At 40.1% G+C, this 15,000-nt stretch overlaps 1 protein-coding gene and 1 long non-coding RNA gene across 2 annotated transcripts in view; one reads left to right on the plus strand and one right to left on the minus strand.

Annotated features, from left to right (window-relative positions):
- rac2 (Rac family small GTPase 2) overlaps window positions 1-2,337 on the plus strand; it is a 19,187-nt gene extending 16,850 nt beyond the window's left edge. The window contains exons 5-7 of the mRNA XM_083566598.1: window positions 399-558; window positions 1,589-1,720; window positions 1,898-2,337. Coding sequence (XP_083422724.1) covers window positions 399-558; window positions 1,589-1,719 — 291 coding nt within the window. The 3' untranslated portion in view covers window position 1,720; window positions 1,898-2,337. The remainder of the gene's footprint in view (window positions 1-398; window positions 559-1,588; window positions 1,721-1,897) is intronic.
- Window positions 2,338-4,180: 1,843 nt separating this feature from the next.
- Window positions 4,181-15,000, minus strand: part of LOC310740137 — a 12,423-nt gene continuing 1,603 nt past the window's right edge. Inside the window, exon 3 of the long non-coding RNA XR_014537586.1 lies at window positions 4,181-4,731. This is a non-coding gene — a long non-coding RNA (uncharacterized lncRNA). The remainder of the gene's footprint in view (window positions 4,732-15,000) is intronic.

A 15,000-nucleotide genomic window follows, 5' to 3' on the forward strand; every position in this document is an offset into this window, starting at 1 on the left:
GGTCAGAGATGTGATGGGGTAGAACAGGGATGTGATAGGGTAGGTCAGAGATATGATGGGGTAGGACAGCGCCACAGAAATGTGATACAGGAAAAAATTGTTGCAACATGCAACATCAAACATTCATAAAAACTACTAATAAAATGTATTTAAATAAATGTCTAATTGATTTAATAATTCAAATGATCAATTAAATAAGTCATATCCATCTTCCCCAGTTCTTATCAACTTTATGGAATTCATTCTTTAACTGGAAAATAATCAGCAACACATTAATGTTGTTTTAGTTTTCTTTCTGAGGAACTGATTTAAGCTGAAACCTGAAACAAAAAAATAAAAATAAAGTATAAACTCACTACAATGAAACTGACCTTTTCCTCCTTGTTTGTGCCTCCCAGTGGTACCCGGAGGTGCGGCACCACTGCCCCTCGACACCCATCATCCTGGTGGGCACCAAGCTGGATCTCAGGGACGAGAAGGAGACGATCGAAAAGCTGAAAGAGAAAAAGCTGGCTCCAATCACCTACCCACAAGGCCTGGCTCTGGCCAAGGAGATCGGTGAGAACAGACAGAATACAATTTTTTTTATCTCGAAACTCAAAGAAATAAGAAAACACACCCATGTCACTCATGTGGAACCATAAAGGAGACATCTACTGTTCCTTAAACATAGATGTCTGACCTAAGAAGATGTGTGCGGTGGGAAAAGTCAGACTTTAAATGTTTGATTCATAATCCAGGTGTTTCTAAAGCTAAAAATCTTCAGGTAACTGGTTCTCACTTAAGTACTAAACCTGTACAATAAAGGTGGAGTCTAAACAACTAGTGGAGACTGATGGAGACTGGTGGAGTCTGAATTTAGACTGCTGGAGACTGACAGAAACTACTGGAGACTGATGAAGACTAATGGAGAATAATTAAAACTGGTGGAGACTAATGGAAACTGACAGAGACTGATGGAGACTAATCATGAGTGATTGAGCCTGGTGGAGACTAATGGAGACTGGTGGAGACTAACGGAGACTGGTGAAAACTGACAGAGGCTGGTGGAGACTAATGGTAACTGATGGAGACTAATGTTGACTAATGGAGATTGACAGAGACTAATGAAGACTAATGGAGACTGGTGGAGACTGATGAAGACTAATGGAGATTGACAGAGACTAATGGAGATTGATGAAGACTGGTGGAGACTGATGAAGACTGGTGGAGACTGATGGAGACTAATGGAGATTGACAGAGACTAATGGAGACTGATGAAGACTAGTGGAGACTAATGGAGACTGATAAAGACTAATGGAGACTGATGAAGACTGGTGGAGACTAATCTCAGAGCAGCTCACACATTTAGTCGTTCAGTTCTTTGGTTTTCTTCCTGCTTTAAGAGAACTGTAATGTTCTTCACATACACCACATTTATTTATTTTCTGTGTGTGGAACAGTCTTTCAAATTGAATGAGGATACAAACATATTTACACTCAACTATACTGTGTGTGTGTGTGTGTGTGTGTGTGTGTGTGTGTGTGTGTGTGTGTGTGTGTGTGTGTGTGTGTGTGTGTGTGTGTGTGTGTGTGTGTGTGTGTCTAGATGCGGTAAAGTACCTGGAGTGTTCAGCTCTGACCCAGCGTGGACTGAAGACAGTGTTTGATGAAGCAATCAGAGCTGTACTCTGCCCTCAGCCCACTAAAGTCAAAAAGAGCTCCTGCTCACTGCTCTGAGGTGAGGATGATGATGAGGATGATGATGAGGATGATGATGATCTCTGCTTATCTACACAGTAAAACTGAAGGTTCAGGCTCATGAATGCATTTTGTTAATAATATAAAAGTCTGAATAATCTCTTTCACTCCCTCTCCCCCTCTCTCTCTCTCCCTCTCTCTCTCTTTTTCTCTTCAGGTCTTCAGGATTTGATGAAATGCTTCAAACATCAACTTTAAACATTATGATATTGAGGATCAGTCTGTAAAACTTCAGCTGGAGTTTTATTATAAGAAAAAGGCGCATGTGACGTTTCATTAAACAACAACTATAATAATAATAATAATAATAATAATAATAATAATAATACATATTTGAACTTTAATAGTGTTTATTTCCAGAGCAGTAGTGTGTGTGTGTGTGTGTGTGTGTGTGTGTGTGTGTGTGTGTGTGTGTGTGTGTGTGTGTGTGTGTGCGCTTTTGGACTTGACCTGATGTTGTGTTGTTGCTGTTCTGTGATACAGAATCCTGTTCGGTTGTTCGTATGAAACGTGGCATAGTTTATTAACCAAGAAAAGAGTGTTTCTGTTTTTAATCTCTGTAGGAAATATAAAATAATAAAGCTGAAATAGGAGCCCGTGTGTGCGCTCATGGTTATTAAAATGTGTGCGAAAATAAACGCCCCCTTGTTTTCCATGCTCTGGTGTTTATCCCTGGTGGAAGCTCTTGTTCTTTTTCAGACGGTTATCCAGGCTGTAATTAATGACCCCAGAAGCACAGCAGGCTATTTTTAATACCATACACTCATAATGTAATGCTGTAAGGCTCTTTTTAGTTTCACACACTGACATGAAAAACATGAAGCTTTACAAAGCAGATGTTGCAGACCCAGTCGTCCAGATTTTGCAGGCTCAGTCGTACAGATGTTGTAGACTCAGTTGTCCAGATGTTGTAGACTCGGTCGTCCAGATGTTGCAGACTCGGTCGTCCAGATGTTGCAGACTCGGTCGTCCAGATGTTGCAGACATCGGTCGTCCAGCATCCTACAATTTCCTGGTACTTCATTCATTCACCACATGAGCAGATCGAAGTTTGGAGAAGGTCTTCCAGCCTTATACATGCCCAATTAAAAGGGAGAAGCATCTACATTCCTGATTGCAGATGCATTATGAGGGTCTCTGTGTTCTGCAGAAGCCACTCATCTAACAAATGACCAAAATTCAGCTTTTTAACAAACTGACCATCCTGCAGTGACCAGTGTTCCCCAGACTATCGTTCCTTCTCACACTGAATCTTTAAGCAGATTGAAGATTGTCGGGCTTCTGTTTTCTTTATTTTTAAACTCTTTTCACCTTCAAGCCTGAATCACTTTTTACACAAGAGCCACAGTCTCATCATGATGCAGGTTCTGATGAACTATCACTGTGTCTCGAATCACAGAGGTCTGTTCTGTAAAGTCATGCAGCAGTTTTAGATCTGAGACACAGTTTATGACCACAATCAGCAAGAAGGCAGACAGTTGGAATAGAAAACGAACTGCTCAGTGTTTTAATGGTGATGTGATGAACTATTCCCTGCTCTCTTCTCCATCACACCTGCTTTATTTAATCCCAAATGCAAAATGAATGAAAATGAAAAAATCACACAACATTAGCAGCATTGTGAAGAGATCTGGTGGCTTTTTGTGTTTTGGAGGAATCACACATCAGTCTTCTCACTCCAGATGTTTTGTTTGCCGGAACATCAAAGATATTAACAACCGAGGTAATACAACACACACACACACACACACACATATACAAGGACCACAGCTTCATGTGGTGTGTATGGTCACATTGGGACTTCAATCAAACTTCTCCTGAGCGAACATCAAAAAGCTGCCATTTCCCTCCAGTCCTAAATATGGCCACATGGCGTTACACGGAAGTTTCCGGAAACATACATCTGGTCTTTCATCTGGATTCAATGTGTGGGAAATATTAAAATGTAGGAAGAACATCACCTCTAAACCAAACATGTTTAATTCAATGAAATCGTTTATTAGTATATATTAGGGATGTGCAGCTTCATAACTGAGGCTGATGTGATTCACATCTCGATGCATTACAGGTTCTTATACAGCAGCTACGGAGACCAAACGACTTCTATTCAAATCAACGCAATGTGATTAAATGTAAAAAAAAAAATACGATGCTTCGTAATTCAGTATGTACAGAAAGTTCACTTTTTAGCCTCTGTAGTGAAAAGAGAAAAGCTGAAATAAAAGCAGACCTTCTTTTCCTGTTGTGTGTGCAGGAAGTTACAGCTCTGCCTCTGCCATGTTAATCTGTGTTCTGTGACTCTCAGGACACGCCTCCGTCTCCGTCGTGTTGGGATGCATCATGTTCACGTGGCAGCAGCGGTGCTGAGAGAACGCGCTCGAGAAACGAGGAGAAATAATTCTACATATCAAATTATTAGTCACTTTTAAATAATAAAAGTACAGCGCATCTACTAATGATAATAAATAAATAAATACATTTTACAGACAGAAATATGTTCAAAATGCAGACTTTTATCCGATGTACACTTTTTTAATCGATGCATCACGTCTTTAACTCTTATAGAGATGCACGGATGTGAATCAGTGACTCTTACTAACACCAGTATTTAGTAAAAGAGAGAAGAGAGAGAATAAATAAAAGGTGGTGATGGAATGAGTGTTTAGAGCTGTTATAATATGATTGAAAACAGGAAGTGTCTTACAGTAAGTGAAGCCATAAACAGAGGGTGTGTTGTTGTGAAGTCTGTGTACTGTTCTATAATGAATATGTGAAGGTTGTTTAGTTGCTGAAGAGGAATAAAACACACTTGTGGATGTGCTGGTGGAGGAAAATAGGACACAGTGTTGAGTACATGCATTGAGGAAGAGAACCAGATCACTTCCAGTTGATTGCAGAAAGGAAAAAGTGGCGATTCCCTGGTGTGTATAAACAATAACCTCGGGTCAGACCATGAGGTGAAGCTGCCGCGTCTCCTGTCCTCTCGTGTCCCTGTGCAACAATAAAAAATAATAAGCACACTACCTTCCCCACAGAGCTCCTCAGTGTCTGCTCCGAGCACAAACCTGGCCTTTAATCATTTGACATTTGGAACTGAAAGGAACTGTTCCTGTCGAGGAGCCCTGAGCTGCTGCGGCCGTCAGCTACACTGCTCATCACACCACCGTGATCAACGAGCTGCATTCGGTCTCACAGCGAGGAACGGCATCCAGACATTTGACTGACATGAGGAAAAGATTATTCTAAATGCCTGAAGATGCTAATGAGGGTTTTTGCAGAAGAGCAGATTTACATGCAGATGTTTCTCCTGATAAAGGTCAGGAAATGAGCGATAGCTGACAGCAACGCCTGAACGCCTGAACGCCTTCCTGAATATTCAACACTTTCTAGATCAGTAATCTCGTCACGATGCAGACGCAAGTGCAGACGAGGACACACACTTCCTCACGCTCTTCAGTGAGGAACAGGAGCAGATACACACACTGACCTGAGGTTCCTCACAGATCATCTCCGGCTTGCATCCTCTGATCAAAATGACATTTTCAAAAAACATTTGTACAAATATTCACAGACCTGAACGAGCTTCCAGACACCAACATGTTTACTGTTTACTCCCCATGGAACACTACATCACACACACACTTCAGCACAGAGACACAACACTGAACACACACTCAAAACACTGCCTGGCTCTATCTGTGTGTGTGTGTGTGTGTGTGTGTAGGTTCAGTTTTAGCTTTGTTTAAAAGCATCAGTGTTTTAAATCTGCTGCAGCAGCTACAGGGCATCATAAATATATTTAGGAAAAATGTTACATTAATTTCTTACAAACAACAAAACTGTCATAAGATGATGAATAACTGAGTACAGAACTCAGAGTAATAACACACACACACACACACACACACACACACACACACACACACACACACACACACACACACACTACTGATTTTTTTAGATTTTACAGAATGTCTATTAGCCTGTGTACATGTGTGTCCATGGCCCTAATGTCGTGTGTGTGTGTGTGTGTGTGTGTGTGTGTGTGTGTGTGTGTGTGTGTGTGTGTGTGTGTGTGTGTGTGTGTGTGTGTGTAAATAAGAGAAGGTGATATTGAAGTGAAGTTGGACGTGAGGAGCAAAATAAACATCCTCACTGCTGTGTGTTCCTCTCACCTCATCATCATCTTCATCATCATCATCATCATCATCATCATGTTGTGTAAATCCGGCTCTCAGCCCTAATACACACTAACATGAGCTAAATTACTGTCACAGATGTCAGATCACGTCTCGGTGTGTGTCACACACACACACACACACACACACACACACACACACACACACACACACACACACTTTTGAGAGTTCCACATCAGCAGGATATCAGTGAGCTTCAGGTCTGCAGTGTGTTGGTGTGTGGATGGACAGCTTTGAGTTCACAAGTGACCTTTTAAAATGGCACGTGATCGTTAAATGACACACAATCAGAGCTCTTCAGCATCACTTCTATATCACAACTATACTCCAGCTGTGATTCAGACAGATGTTCTGTGTTCCTGACAGATTCTTTTGCTTCATCTGTGAAATGTTCAAGTCAGCTGGAGTTGAGAAGTTCTCCTTCCTGCATGCCACTGGTGCAGAACATAAGATTATCTACTGATTGATGGACTGATGGTGAGAATGAGAAGGAAATCCAGGTTGCCAGTTCTGCATAGTAACCCCCTCCAAATGTTCAATATAAAATAAAATAAGCTGCAATATTTTTAAAAAAAGCTCATTGTTTTACCAACTCATCACTGAAGACATGCAGCTTTACTCCACATAAACATAAAAATAAACATTCATCATCATTTCAACCAGCAGTAAAATGCAGCAGATATTAATACGGAAAAACACGTTTTTTTACACGCAGCTCTGAAAAAACCCGCTGTATCCCAAACTCCTTTATACACACTACAGCTTGCTGTAAAAGCACAGACCTGGCAACCTCTGGGTCTCCAGCCCATAGTGGTGTAGCAGGAATGGGGATTAGTTTCCGTTGAGATCTGAGACGCTGCAGATGCAGTAAACACACAGCGGAGTGTCAGTAATGAGCTATTGATTTCCTGCACCCTTTCATGAGCTGGACTTTATAAAGATTGTGATCTCTGACCACATGCCCATGGCCCCACACATTTCATCCAATCCCATCCCCAATCCCATCCCCAATCCCATCCCCAATCCAATCACCAATCCAATCCCCAATCCCATCCCCAATCCCATCCCCAATCCAATCCCCAATCCCATCCCCAATCCCATCCCCAATCCCATCACCAGTCCAATCCCCAATCCCATCCCCAATCCCATCCCCAATCCAATCCCCAATCCCATCCCCAATCCCATCCCCAATCCAATCACCAATCCCATCACCAATCCCATCACCAATCCCATCACCAATCCAATCCCCAATCCCATCCCCAATCCCATCCCCAATCCAATCCCCAATCCCATCCCCAATCCCATCACCAGTCCAATCCCCAATCCCATCCCCAATCCAATCACCAATCCCATCACCAATCCCATCACCAATCCCATCACCAATCCCATCACCAATCCAATCCCCAATCCCATCACCAATCTCATCACCAATCCAATCACCAATCCAATCCCCAATCCCATCACCAATCCCATCACCAATCCAATCACCAGTCCAATCCCCAATCCCATCCCCAGTCCAATCACCAATCCCATCACCAATCCAATCACCAATCCCATCCCCAATCCAATCCCCAATCCAATCCAATTTCATTCAATACAATCTGAATCTCAGTCTGTGTCTGTTCCCATACTTGGTGTTGTTGTATGTGTTGTTAGTGTAATTGCTCTTGTTGTTGTTGTTGTTGTCTTGTTTGTGTCATTGTCAGTGCTGTTGTTGATGTCTGTGTTGTTATTGTGTTTGTGTTGTTGATATCTGTGTTGTTTTTGTTGTTTGTGTTGTTGTTGTTGACATCTGCATTGTTATTGTTGTTGTTTGTGTTGTTGATCTCTGTGTTGTTATTGTTGTTTGTGTTGTTGGTGTCTGTGTTGTTTGTGATGTTGTTGATGTCTGTGTTGTTGTTGTTGATCTCTTTGTTTTTGTTGTTTGTGTTGTTGATGTCTTTGTTGTTGTTGTTTTAATGTCTGTGTTGTTTGTGTTGTTGGTGTCTGTTTTGTTTGTATTGTTGGTGTCTGTGTTGTTTGTGTTCTTGTTGTTGTTGTTGATGATGATGATGATGATGATGATAATGTATGTTTTGTTATTGTTGTTTGTGTTGTTAATGCCTGTGTTGTTGATGTTTGTGTTGTTTGTGTTGTTGTTGGTGTCTGTGTTGTGTTGTTGTTGTCTGTGTTGTGTTGTTGTTGATGTCTGTGTTGTTATTGGTGTTTGTTTTGTTGATGTCTGTGTTGTTGTTGTTGATGGCTCAGTTGTTTGTGTTGTTATTATTGTGTTGTTGGTGTCCGTGTTGTTATTGTTGTTTGTGTTGTTGATGCCTGTGTTGTTTGTGCTGTTGTTGATGTCTGTGTTGTTGTGTTGTTGGTGTCTATGTTGTGTTATTGTTGATGTCTGTGTTGTTGTTGTTGTTGATGTCTCTGTTGTTTGTGTTCTTATTGTTGTGTTGTTGGTGTCCGTGTTGTTATTGTTGTTTGTGTTGTTGTTGTTGATGTCTGTGTTGTTGGTGTCTGTGGTGTTGTTGTTTGTGTTGTTAATGTCTGTGTTGTTTGTGTTGTTGTCGATGTCTGTGTTGTTGTGGTCTGGGTTGTTTGTGTTGTTATTGTTGTGTTGTTGGTGTCTGTGCTGTTATTGTTGTTTGTGTTGTTGATGTCTGTTTTTTTTATTGTTGTTTGTGTTGTTAATGCCTGTGCTGTTTGTGTTGTTGGTGTCTGTGTTGTTTGTGTTGTTGTTGTTGTTGTTGTTGTTGATGTATGTGTTGTTGTGTTGTTGATGTCTGTGTTGTTCTTGTTGATGTCTATGTTGGTTGTGTTGTTGTTGGTGTCTGTGTTGTGTTGTCTGTGTTGTGTTGTTGTCTGTGTTGTGTTGTTGTTGATGTCTGTGTTGTTTGTGTTGTTATTGTTGTGTTGTTGGTGTCAGTGTTGTTATAGTTGTTTGTTTTGTTGATGTCTGTGTTGTTTGTGTTGTTGTTATTGATGTCTGTGTTGTTGTTGTTGTTGTTGTTGATGTCTCTGTTGTTTGTGTTGTTATTGTTGTGTTGTTGGTGTCCGTGTTGTTATTGTTGTTTGTGTTGTTGTTGATGATATCTGTGTTGTTGATGTCTGTGTTTGTGTTGTTTGTGTCTGTGTTGTTTGTGTTTTTGTGTTGTTGATGTCTGGGTTGTGTTGTTGTTGATGTCTGTGTTGTTATTGTTGTTTGTGTTGTTGATGTCTGTGTTGTTTGTGTTGTTGTCGATGTCTGTGTTGTTGTGGTCTGGGTTGTTTGTGTTGTTATTGTTGTGTTGTTGGTGTGCGTGTTGTTATTGTTGTTTGTGTTGTTGTTGTGGTGTCTGTCATGTTGATGTTGTTGGTGTTTTTGGTGTTTGTGTTTTTGTTGTTGTTTGTGTTATTAATGTCTGGGTTGTGTTGTTGTTGTTGATCTCTGTGATGTTATTGTTGTCTGTGTTGTTGATGTCTGTGTTGTTTGTGTTGTTGTTGTTGTTGTTGTTGTTGTTGTTGTTAATGCCTGTTTTGTTGATGTCTGTGTTGTTGGTGTTTTTGTTGTTTTTGTTGTTGTTGTTGATGATGTCTGTGTTGTTATTGTTGCTTGTGTTGTTGATGTCTGTGTTGTTATTGTTGTTGATGTCTGTGTTGCTTGTGTTGTTGTTGTTGTTGTTGTTGTTGTTGTTGTTGTTGTATGTTATTTTTGTCTGTGTTGTTTGTGTTATTAATGTATGGGTTGTGTTGTTGTTGTTGATCTCTGTGATGTTATTGTTGTTTGTATTGTTGTTGTTGTTATTAATGCCTGTGTTGTTGATGTCTGTGTTGTTGGTGTTTGTGTTGTTGGTGTTGTTGTTGTTGATGTCTGTGTTGTTATTGTTGCTTGTGTTGTTGATGTCTGTGTTGTTTGTGTTGTTGATCTCCGTGTTGTGGTGTTGTTGTTGATGTCTGTGTTGTTATTGTTGTTTGTGTTGTTTATGTCTGTGTTGTTTGTGTTGTTGGTGTCTGTGTTGTGGTGTTGTTGATGTCTGTGTTGTTATTGTTGTTTGTGTTGTTTATGTCTGTGTTGTTTGTGTTGTTGGTGTCTGTGTTGTTTGTCTTGTTGTTGTTGATGTCTGTGTTGTTATTGTTGTTTGTATTTTTGATGTCTGTGTTGTTTGTGTTGTTGTTGATGTCAGTGTTGTTGTTGTTGTTGATACCTGTGTTGTTGGTGTTTGTTTTGTTTGTGTTGTTGTTGTTGATGTCTTTGTTGTTGTTGTTGTTGATACCTGTGTTGTTGGTGTTTGTTTTGTTTGTGTTGTTGTTGTTGATGTCTGTGTTGTTATTGTTGTTTGTGTTGTTGATGTCTGTGTTGCTTGTGTTGTTGTTGATGTATGTTTTGTTATTGTTGTTTTTGTTGATGTCTGTGTTGTTTATGTTGTTGTTGTTGTTGTTAATGCCTGTGTTGTCTGTGTTGTTGGTGTTTGTGTTGTTGTTTATGTTGTTGATGTCTGTGTTGTTGATGTCTATGTTGTTTTTGTTGTTATTGTTGTCTGTGTTGTTGATGTCTGTGTTGTTTGTGTTGTTGTTATTGATGTCTCTGTTGTTTGTGTTGTTATTGTTGTGTTGTTGGTGTCCGTGTTGTTATTGTTGTTTGTGTTGTTGTTGATGATATCTGTGTTGTTGATGTCTGTGTTTGTGTTGTTTGTGTCTGTGTTGTTGTTGTTTGTGTTGTTGATGTCTGTGTTGTGTTGTTGTTGATGTCTGTGTTGTTATTCTTGTTTGTGTTGTTGATGTCTGTGTTGTTTGTGTTGTTGTCGATGTCTGTGTTGTTGTGGTCTGGGTTGTTTGTGTTGTTATTGTTGTCCGTGTTGTTATTGTTGTTTGTGTTGTTGTTGATGATGTCTGTCATGTTGATGTTGTTTGTGTTGTTGGTGTCTGTGTTTTTGTTGTTGTTTGTGTTATTAATGTCTGGGTTGTGTTGTTGTTGTTGATCTCTGTGATGTTATTGTTGTCTGTGTTGTTTGTGTTGTTGATGTCTGTGTTATTTGTGTTGTTGTTGTTGTTGTTGTTAATGCCTGTGTTGTTGATGTCTGTGTTGTTGATGTCTGTGTTGTTGGTGTTTGTGTTGTTTGTGTTGTTGTTGTTGATGTATGTGTTGTTATTGTTGCATGTGTTGTTGATGCCTGTGTTGTTTGTGTTGTTGATCTCTGTGTTGTGGTGTTGTTGTTGATGTCTGTGTTGTTATTGTTGTTTGTGTTGTTTATGTCTGTGTTGTTTGTGTTGTTGGTGTCTGTGTTGTGGTGTTGTTGATGTCTGTGTTGTTATTGTTGTTTGTGTTGTTTATGTCTGTGTTGTTTGTGTTGTTGGTGTCTTTGTTGTTTGTCTTGTTGATGTTGATGTCTGTGTTGTTATTGTTGTTTGTATTTTTGATGTCAGTGTTGTTGATGTCTTTGTTGTTGTTGTTGATACCTGTGTTGTTTGTGTTGTTGTTGTTGATGTCTGTGTTGTTATTGTTGTTTGTGTTGTTGATGTCTGTGTTGCTTGTGTTGTTGTTGTTGATGTATGTTTTGTTATTGTTGTTTTTGTTGATGTCTGTGTTGTTTATGTTGTTGTTGTTGTTGTTGTTGTTGTTAATGCCTGTGTTGTTGGTGTTTGTGTTGTTGTTTATGTTGTTGATGTCTGTGTTGTTATTGTTGTTTGTGTTGTTGATGTCTGTGTTGTTTATGCTGTTGTTGTTGATGTTTGTGTTGTTGATGTCTGTGTTGCTGTTGTTGTTTGTGTTGTTTGTGTTTTTGTTGTGGTCTGTGTTATTTGTTTTGTTATTGTTGTGTTGTTGGTGTCCATGTTGTTATTGTTGTTTGTGTTGTTGGTGTCTGTGTTGTTTGTGTTGTTGGTGTCTGTGTTGTTGTTGTTTGTGTTGTTGATGTCTGTGTTGTTTGTGTTGTTGATCTCTGTGTTGTTATTGTTGTTTGTGTTGTTGATGTATGTGTTGTTGGTGTCTGTGTTGTTGTTGTTGTTGAGCTATGTGTTGTTTGTGTTGTTTGTCTTGTTGTTATTTGTGTTGTTATTGTTGTTTGTGTTGTTGATGTCTGTGTTGTTTGTGTTGTTGATCTCTGTGTTGTTATTGTTGTTTGTGTTGTTGATGTATGTGTTGTTGGTGTCTGTGTTGTTGTTGTTGTTGAGCTATGTGTTGTTTGTGTTGTTTGTCTTGTTGTTATTTGTGTTGTTATTGTTGTTTGTGTTGTTGATGTCTGTGTTGTTTGTGTTGTTGTTGTTAATATTTGTGTTATTGTTGTTTGTATTGCTCATGTCTGTGTCTTATGTTGTTGGTTCTGATATCTGTGTTGTTGTTGTTGTTTGTGTTGTTGTTGTTGTTTTTGTTGTACTCACAGCTTGAATTCTCTCATTCACCTCCATTGCTACTTTTTTGTTGTGTTTAAACTCAGAGCTGAGAAATCCAGCAATGTTCTCTTTTTGTCTCTGAGCTCCACAGGACACACAGTAGGAGGTCAAAGCATGACAGAGAATCATAAAGAGTCGTCACCCGCTCTCACACTTCTCTTTCATCTCTCCATCATTCCATCCAAATCACACAACACACACACACCCAAACACACACACACACACACACACACACACACACTGTATATCTGTATACACACTCCCCAAACCCTGCTGGAAATTTTCAACTACCACATAATTCATGGCTAAATATTTCCATGAAACACACACACACACGTGTGTGTGTGTGTGTGTGTGTGTGTGTGTGTGTGTGTGTGTGTGTGTGTGTGTGTGTGTTGTATGATCTAAACCTCCACAGATACCACACTCTTAATTCCATCTTTACTTATCCATCTCTCTGTTCTTCCCTTTAAACCTCATGCACTTGTACAGTATTTAATAACACACTCTGCCACTCTTCATTCTTCTGCCGAGCTTTTTCTTCATTTTCTTTCTCCTCCACAGGTGAACAGATTCAAGTCTCTGCTCTGTGGACACTTTTATCATCCATCATGCAGTGCACCCTTCATCACTCGTGCCATCACTCCATCAATCACTCAATCAGAGGCAACACACCAAATTAATTTCATTAATTTCCTCATCAAAATCATCAACCTGCATCTTGATCCCTCACCTACAAGTTTCTTTAAACAGATCATTCCAGAGGGAATTGAACCTGTTTTAAAAATAATACACTCTTCCATTAGCACTGGTTTTGTACCTAAATCCTTCAAACTGTCAGTTATCCACCCCCTAATTAAGAAACCTGACCTTGACCCATGTCAGTTGTCCAGCTACAGACCAAATTTTAGAAAAGGTTGTAGCACAGCAGTTATGCTCACACCTACTTATGAATAATATTTATGAAATGTATCAGTCAGGATTTCGGCCTCATCATAGCACAGAGACGGCGCTAGTTAAGGTGGTAAATGACCTGTTATTGGCCTCTGATCAGGGTTTTGTCTCTTTACTTGTTTTGCTCAACCTCAGTGCAGCTTTTGACACCATTGATCACACTATACTACTTGCTAGACTTCAGAAGGTTGTTGGAATAAAGGGAACCGCTCTCTCCTGGCTCAGGTCTTATTTGACTGATCGCTATCAGTTTGTTGATGTTAATGGTGAGTTCTCCACACTCTCTGAGGTAAAGTTTGGTGTTCCTCAAGGATCTGTCTTAGGCCCACTGCTTTTCTCTTTATATATGCTGCCTCTTGGTGAAATCATTCATAAACATTGTATTCACGTCCATTGCTATGCTGATGATACACAGCTGTATATTTCAGCAAAGCCAGATGAGAGAGATCAGCTTAACAATGTTGAGGAGTGTGTAAAGGACATTAGACAGTGGATGCTTGATAACTTTCTTCTGCTCAACTCAGATAAGACAGAAGTACTTTTACTAGGACCACATGCAGCTAGAAGCAAACTTTCCGATTACCTAACATCTCTGGATGGTGTTTCTGTCTCAGTGTGTACAGCAGTCAAAGACCTCGGTGTGATTATTGACCCGAGTCTTTCCTTTGAGTCTCACGTGAATAATATCACCAGGATCTCCTTCTTTCTCCTTAGAAATATTGCTAAAATTAGAAATATGATGTCGTTACAGGATGCAGAAAAACTAGTAGATGCTTTTGTAACATCTAGATTAGACTACTGTAACGCTTTACTGTCTGGGTGTTGGAGTAAGTGCAGAAATAAGCTTCAGTTAGTTCAGAATGCAGCAGCAAGAGTCCTCACTAGATCTAGGAAATATGACCACATCAGCCCTGTTTTAATCATCTACACTGCTCCCAATTCCATCTCACACTGATTATAAAATACTACTACTGACGTATAAAGCACTTAACGCCCTCACGCCGCATTATCTGAGTGAACTTCTGTACCAGGATGATCCTCCACGCCTACTTAGATCAAAAGGTGCAGGCTATTTGTTGGTACCCTGAATAATGAAGACTCCAGCAGGGGGCAGATGTTTCTCTTATAAACCCCACAGTTATGGAACAGCCTCCCAATCAGTGTTCGGGACTCAGACACAGTCTCAGTGTTCAAGTCGAGGTTGAAAACACATTTATTCAGTCAAGCCTTTGATCAGTAGATTTTTTTCTCAGGTAAAGGCTCAGATCTGGAGGGAACATTGATATAGAGTGTTTGGTGAACTGGGATATTTGTATGCTGTCGTCCCCTCACATTCACACGTTCACTCAGGTTTGCTGATGGTGGTGTGGTGGATCGTCTCTTATCTCAGAGATCCCTCATGTCTGTGTTACCTTCTGCTTCTCCCTTTTAGTTATGCTGCCATAGCGAGTCTTGCCGGAGTCCAAACTGCACAGTGACATTAACTTTCATACACCAATAGGAACACTTAATAATCCATATCCTTCTCTTCCCATCACCCTCTTCTCTCTCTCTCTCTCTCTCTCTCTCTCTCTCTCTCTCTCTCTCTCTCGTTAAACATGCTCCTGAGGCTCCAGTGACCACTGTTCCTGCCCCTCTCCCCTCCGTGGATCTTCACACTTCTGTGCAGCTTGGGACGGTCTCTCATCAACACCTTGGGTGGTTCCATGTAATTCCGGAGTAGAACGGGTGCTTTGAGGATGGATTGGACTGT

This window comes from Silurus aristotelis, assembly GCF_946808225.1.
Source record: "Silurus aristotelis genome assembly, chromosome: 17".
NCBI lineage: Eukaryota > Metazoa > Chordata > Actinopteri > Siluriformes > Siluridae > Silurus > Silurus aristotelis.